This window comes from Chrysemys picta, chromosome 2 (assembly GCF_011386835.1).
Source record: "Chrysemys picta bellii isolate R12L10 chromosome 2, ASM1138683v2, whole genome shotgun sequence".
NCBI classification, from domain to species: Eukaryota; Metazoa; Chordata; order Testudines; family Emydidae; genus Chrysemys; species Chrysemys picta.
The window spans coordinates 219050760-219058328 of NC_088792.1; the positions used below are offsets into that span (position 1 = coordinate 219050760).

General features: G+C 51.5%; 1 protein-coding gene across 1 annotated transcript; it reads right to left on the minus strand.

Moving 5' to 3' along the window:
- Positions 1-4757: 4757 nt before the first annotated feature.
- On the minus strand, positions 4758-7294 carry LOC135981711 (uncharacterized). Its single transcript, XM_065585522.1, has 2 exons — positions 6322-7294; positions 4758-5327 (listed from the first exon to the last, which is right to left on the minus strand). Exons 1-2 carry the CDS (start codon positions 6896-6898, stop codon positions 4852-4854), a joined length of 1053 nt encoding a protein of 350 aa, XP_065441594.1. The 5' UTR covers positions 6899-7294; the 3' UTR covers positions 4758-4851.
- Between the last annotated feature and the right edge of the window lie 275 nt (positions 7295-7569).

Consider the following 7569-nt stretch of genomic DNA (forward strand, 5'->3'; position numbering starts at 1 on the left):
TATTATTTACCTATGCACTCTGACTGGCTTGGTGGCCAGCTGTACATTACTGCATGTTTTAGTTAAACAGCGATACATTAATCTACAATAATAGTTTTAAAAATGTAGGTTTAACAGACAGAGCAGTGGTCCAATGATTTAGGTACAGGATTTGAAGCCAGAAGTTCTAAGCTTGGCTCTGGCACTGACATCCTCTGTGACACTGGACAAATTTACTTAACTTTAGGTGTCAGTTCAGGTATGTGTACATTGGACCTGGAGGTGTAATTCCCACCATGAGACATACCCTACTAGCTCTGATCAAGCTAGTGTGCTAAAAATAGAAGTGTAGCTGGGGCAGTGTGAGTGGTGGAATGGGTGTTTGAGTTAATACCCCTTGAAATAAATGGGGCAGCTCACCTCTCCCAAATCTATTTTTTCAGGCACTCTGAAAATTCTGGCATATATTGCTATCTTGGTTACACTTAACTTCATGTTTTCAAGGTTTTTTTTTGTAAACATAGAACCTAGATAATTACTTTTTAAAAAAGATTAAAGCTCAGATTCTGGAGCAGAAAGTGGCACCTCAGGGGAAGCAGGGTGTGTTGTGTAGCCTGGCTTTGAGTCCTGACCACTTCAATATACAACCTCGCCCAATTGGACATGCGCATTATAGTTTTGTGTCTCAGTTTTCTCTGAAACATCAGTATTGCCCACTGCCTAAAGTAGAGAAGCAGGGGCAGATGGAACAATGATCTGATTCGGTGTGAGAAATCCTATGCAACTTTTTACTATTGCCCTTCATCCTGTAACAGCTGATATAGAGAGCACCTGCATAGCAGGTGAAGTTTTCTAGACAGCAGCCAAAGCCTGATACTTGTTAAAAATGCAGCATTTTACTCTATGAATTGGAATAATGTCACTTTAAATCTAATCCTTCCTTTGCTCTCACATATCCCCACCTCCCAAAACAGTTGCACTTGCTGCCTGCAATGTGGATTTCCTTAAATTGACTACTAATTGCCACAGCTTCTAATCTTGTAATAATGGAATTGAAATGCAGTCTGCTGAATTCAGCTCATTTTCTTAGGTAAATACTGGGCTGACAATGCTAACTATTCTGTATATGTTGAAATAGGGTTACCATATTTAAAAAATAAAAAAAGAGGACACTCCACGGGCCCTAGCCCCGCCCCTTTCCCACCCTGCCCCGCCCCTTTCCCACCTCCGTCCCTGCCCCAACTCCGCCCTTTCCCCGCCCCTTCCCCAAAGTCCCCGCCCTAACTCCCCCTCCTCCCTCCCAGCCATGCGAAAAGGGCTGCCCGAGCGCTACCGGCTTTACGGTTTGCCGGGCAGCCTCCAGACCCTGCGCCCCCGGCCGGCGCTTCCCCAGCGCAGCTGGAGCACGGGAGGGGAAGCGCCCAGCCGGGGGCACAGGGTCTGGAGGCTGCCCGGCAAACCATGAAGCCGGTAGCACTCGGGCTTCAGGCAGCCCCTATGCCTCTGGACCCTGCGCCCCCGGCCGGGCACTTCTCCTCCCCGGCTCCAGCTGCTCTGCTCCTCCCCGGACTCAGACTTCGGCTCTGTTTAAGAGCCAAGCTGTCCGAACCAGCGCTACTGGCTTCTGGCAGCCCCCGTGCCTCCGGACCCCAGCCGCCGGCCGGGCACTTCTTCTCCCCGGCTCCAGCTGCTCTGCTCCGGCGGTGCAGGGTCCGGAGGCACGGGGGCTGCCCGAAGCCGGTAGCGCTGGCTCGGGCAGCTTGGCTCTTAAACAGAGCCGAAGTCTGAGTCCGGGGAGGAGCAGAGCAGCCGCGGGAGAGGAAGTACCCGGCCGGTATTTTTCCCGGACATGTTCAGCTTTTTGGCAATTCCCCGGACAGGGGTTTGATTGCCGAAAAGCCGGACACGTCCGGGAAAAAACGGATGTATGGTAACCCTATGTTGAAAGAGCAGAATGCTGGAGTTGAGACTGACCATGCTAATCAGTGTTAGCCCACAAGCACAGAAGCCATATTTAGCATTACATGCGTGGCAGTGTTTCCTTTTTGGAGGATTCCCCACTGGAGCCATACTACTTTGGGATGTCATCCTGTTGGGTCCTGCACACTGAGCTGGACCGAACCAGGTTGGTATTTGGAATTGAGGGCCTCCCACAAATACACAAGGTACTACAGGAAGTGGTCTTAGTAGGAGGTACTCTCTCTTCTGAGTCAGTACTGAACCAATGACCAAGCATTAACCTGTGCTGCTGGAGGTGCCATATTCTGGAGGAGACATGGTACTGAGATCCTGAACATTGGGGCTGTCCCTATAAAATGGGACATCTGGTCACCCTAGCCCAGAGATTATTGCATTTCAATGACTATGAAGTGATCCCTGTTCATACTTTGTATATCATTTTAAGACCTTGTTTCAGGAAAGTGCTTAAGCATGTGCTTACGTCACTCCCTATTCAGACTAAGGCCTTGTCTACACTACGAGAGTAGTTCGATTTTACTTGCATCGAATTTTTGTAATCGATATTGCAAAGTCGAACGTGTGTGTCCACACTAAGGACAGTAATTCGACTTTGTGCGTCCACACTAACGGTGAAAGCGTCGACATTCGAAGCGGTGCACTGTGGTCAGCTATCCCACAGTTCCCGCAGTCCCCTCTGCCCATTGGAATTCTGGGTGTAGCCGGCAATGCCTTCTGGGTAACAAAATGAGTCCAGGGTGCTTTTGGGAAACTGTCGTCATCCGTCCATCACTCCCGCCCTCCCTCCCTGAAAGCGCCGGCGGGAAATCAGTTCGCGCGCTTTTCCAGTCATTGACAGCGCGGACGCCACTGTACTCCGAGCATGGAGCCCGCTGCGACCATCGCTGCAGTTGTGGCCGCTCTCAACGCCTCGCAGCTTATCATAAAGGTTTCCCTGAGGCAGATGCAGAAAAGTCAGGCGAGGAGGCTACGGCACCGCGGTGATGTCCTGAAGTCTGAGAGTAGCACAGACCTGTCAGAAAGCAGGGGACCCAGCGCCGAGGACATCACAGTGGCAATGGGTCATGTTGATGCCGTGGAATGGCGATTCTGGGCACGGGAAACAAGCACTGAGTGGTGGGACCGCATAGTGCTGCAGGTCTGGGATGAATTCCAGTGGCTGCGAAACTTTCGCATGCGGAAGGGAACTTTCCTGGAACTTTGTGAGTTGCTGTCCCCTGCCCTGAAGCGCAGTGACACCCGGTTGCGAGCTGCACTGAGTGTACAGAAGCGAGTGGCCATAGCCCTCTGGAAGCTTGCAACGCCAGACAGCTACCGGTCAGTCGCGAACCAGTTTGGGGTGGGCAAATCTACCGTGGGGGTTGTTGTGATGCAAGTAGCGAAGGCAATCGTTGATGTACTGCTGCCAAAGGTAGTGACCCTGGGAAACGTGGAGGCGACCATAGATGGCTTCGCAGCGATGGGATTCCCAAACTGCGGTGGGGCCATAGATGGAACTCACATCCCTATCCTGGCACCGGACCACCAGGCCACCCAGTACATTAACCGAAAGGGCTACTTTTCCATGGTGCTGCAAGCACTGGTGGACCACAGGGGACGTTTTACCAACATCTACGTCGGATGGCCGGGCAAGGTTCATGACGCTCGTGTTTTCAGGAACTCTGGTCTGTTTAGACGGCTGCAACAAGGTATTTACTTCCCGGACCACAAAATAACTGTTGGGGATGTGGAGATGCCTATAGTCATCCTCGGGGACCCAGCCTACCCGCTAATGCCCTGGCTCATGAAGCCCTATACTGGCGCCCTGGACACTGAAAAAGAACTCTTCAACTACCGGCTGAGCAAGTGCAGAATGGTGGTGGAGTGTGCTTTTGGCCATCTCAAGGGGAGATGGAGAAGCTTACTGACTCGCTGTGATCTCAGCGAAACCAATATCCCCATTGTTATAGCAGCTTGCTGTGTGCTCCACAATCACTGTGAGAGCAAGGGGGAGACCTTTATGGCGGGGTGGGAGGTTGAGGAAAATAGCCTGGCTGGTGATTACTCACAGCCAGACAGCCGGGCGATTAGAAGAGACCAGCGGGAAGCGCTGTGCATCCGGGAGGCTTTGAAAGCAAAGTTCCTGAGTGAGCAGGGTAACCTGTGACTTTAAAGTTTGTGTACTGAGAAGCTAAACCTGCCCCCGTTTCTTTACCCAGTTAATGTTGACTATCCTATCCAGTTACATATCCCCTTCACCCACCCTCCAACACACGTGTCGAAATAAAAATAGTTCTACTTTGTTAAAGCACACCGTTTTCTTTAATACTGTTTTCGCGGGAATTTTTTAAAACTGGGACGCAGACTGTGGTGCGGAGCGGGTGTAGTGTTGTGACGCGAATGCAGCTTCTAAACTCAAGGATTGACAGGCTCCGCTGAGGTGGGATGCTTGTTTCAACGGAGCCTGTCACCCCTCCTGATCGGGACTGTGTGTATGGGGGGTCTATGTGACTTTGTGGCAGGGGGAGGACGGTTACAGATCCCATGCTGTGTGGCTCTGTGATCCTGCCTAAGGACCGGCGCTTAAGATCTGTAACTGCCCTCCCCCGCCACAAAGTCACAGAGCAACCCACCCCCCCCAACATTACATCAAAACAACCTCCCAGACTAACCGGGGTAACTAGTCACTGCATCATTGCACTGTGTATGTGCCCTGCTGCTGTGCCTGCCCCCGACTATGTACCCTGCCAAAGGAGACTGTCCTGTCCAATTACCAACCCCCTTTCCCCTCCTCCTCCAAAAGAACATGATTGAAACAGTAGTTAACAGAAACGAATTTTTTATTATCAACTACACATGGCATTGGGAGGTGAAACTTGGACGTGGGCTTGTGTCAGGCGGGAAGGAAAGAACTTTTCAAATTTTGGGAAATGAGAGCCTTCTGCTACTAGAGCTCTCTGCAGGGGTGGAGTGAGACTTAGCAGGGACTCTGCCGCCTCTCCTTCTTTGCACTTTGGGTGAGGTGGGTATGGGACTTGGTGGCGGGGGAGGGCGGTTAGAGATGGACTGCAGCGGGGCTCTGTCCTCCTGCCTCCGTTCCTGCAGAACATCCACAAGGCGCCAGAGCGTGTCCGTTTGCTCCCTCAGTAGTCCAAGCAGCGTTTGAGTCGCCTGCTGGTCTTCCTGCCGCCACCTCTCCTCCCGATCCATGTTGGCTTGGTGCATTCGGGTCAAGTTCTCCCGCCACTGGGTCTGCTGTGCTGCCTGGGCTTGGGAACAGGCCATAAGCTCAGAGAACATGTCCTCCCGTGTCCTCTTCTTCCTACGCCTAATCCGCGCTAGCCTCTGGGAGTGTGATTCCAGGCTAGGTTGTGAGACAGTCGCAGACGGGGCTGTGGAAATGGGAAAAAGGGAGTGAATTCCTCAGAAAGATAAATGTAGTTGTGAACAAAGAACATAGTCTTTCTCTGTGAACAAGACCATGCACAGCACCTTTCACATGCGCACTCAGCACAAGGTCGAATTCTCAGCCTTCGCATTCAGTGCCTGGGGTCTTGAACAGCACATTTGAGAAGCGAAGCAGCACAACGGAATTTCTGTTGCAGGCAGACATGGTAAGCCGTACACTTGTGGCAGTTTAAAACTTTTATATTACCACTGGCCTCATTTCACATTTAAAGCAATGTCAGTCCCTGCTGCCAGCAATCCGGCAAGCGGGAACTCTGCCCCTGTCCCACCCCCTCGCGGCTGTCCCCGGGAACGATCCCTTTCGGCTGCCCCTCTCCCGCCTCCACCGCGTGGCTGCAAACCAGCAGTTACAGTTCTGTAAAGGAACGGGAAAGCAGTCCCAACACTAACATTCCCCTACCTAATTAAAAGCAGGTCACCATGGCCGACATCACCCTGATGAGGATCTCCGAGAGCGACAAAGAGAGAATGCTCCGGGAAAGCCTCCAAAGACCAGGGCCGTATGCCGCTCTGCTGTGCAGAGCAATGATCCCCGAGTACTTGATAATCTCGTGGCGCGGCAACGTGTCGTACTTCGGAGGACCCAATAAGGCCGCTCTCCCCAAGAACCTCATGCAACGGCTTTCAAATTACCTCCAGGAGAGCTTCATCGAGATGTCCCAGGAGGATTACTGCTCTATCCCCGGACACATAGACCGCATTTTACTGTAGCTGCAGTAGCAGGGAATAAACAGTAGAGCGGCTTGTGCAGGACAATCACTGAAAACCGGACATTGCTAGATTTCTTTTCAAAACTTGCACTGCCCATTACTAAACCGTTAAGCGGCTAGGGCACACTAATCATGAACAACCCATTCTTTTAATTGTTAATATTCCTGTTTTGTTAAAAATAAATGTTTAGATGTTTACAACACTTACTGGCTGATCCTTCACCAGATTCTGTGTCCGGGGTAACGGCTGGGGACGCTTCGTAGGGGATCTGTGGAAGGGTGATGAAGAGATCCTGGCTGTCGGGGAAATCAGCGTTGTGAGAGCTGCCGACTGCCTCGCCCTCCTCATCTCCTTCCTCATCTTCCCCGTCCCCTAACATGTCCGAGGAACCGGCCGTGGACAGTATTCCATCCTCAGAGTCCACGGTCACTGGTGGGGTAGTGGTGGCGGCCGCACCGAGGATGGGATGCAGTGCCTCGTAGAAACGGGATGTCTGGGGATGGGATCCGGAGCGTCCGTTTGCCTCTTTGGTCTTCTGGTAGCCTTGTCTCAGCTCCTTGATTTTCACGCGGCACTGCGTTGCATCCCGGCTGTATCCTCTCTCTGCCATGTCTTTAGAGATCTTCTCGTAGATCTTTGCATTCCTTCTTTTGGATCGCAGCTCGGAAAGCACGGACTCATCGCCCCACACAGCGATGAGATCCAAGACTTCACGATCAGTCCATGCTGGGGCTCTCTTTCTATTCCCAGACTGCACGGCCATCACTGCTGGAGAGCTCTGCATCGTTGCCAGTGCTGCTGTGCTCGCCACGATGTCCAGACAGGAAATGAGATTCAAACTGGCCAGACAGGAAAAGGAATTCCAATTCAAATTTTCCCGGGGCTTTTCCTGTGTGGCTGGTCAGAGCATCCGAGCTCGCACTGCTGTCCAGAGCGTCAACAGAGTGGTGCACTGTGGGATAGCTCCCGGAGCTATTAGCGTCGATTTCCATCCACACCTAGCCTAATTCGACATGGCCATGTCGAATTTAGCGCTACTCCCCTCGTCGGGGAGGAGTACAGAAGTCGAATTAAAGAGACCTCTATGTCGAACTAAATAGCATCGCAGTGTGGACGGGTGCAGGGTTAATTCGATGTAACGGCGCTAACTTCGACATAAACGCCTAGTGTAGACCAGGCCTAACACGAGTATGAGCGTGAGTCTCACGGACTTCAAGGGGATTTAACCACAGGCTTAAAGGTTAGCACATGCTTAAGTGCTGTCCTGAATAGAGATGCTTTCTATGTGGACAAAGTGTGTGTGGATTCTGTGGGAAGAAGGGCACTATCGTTCATATTTCACTATAGGTTACCATAGAATAAATAATAATAATAACACAGAAATCTGTTAGGCCTATATAATGATCATAGAATGTATGAGGTCCAACGAAGCTTTTAGCATTTCATGAAAAGTTG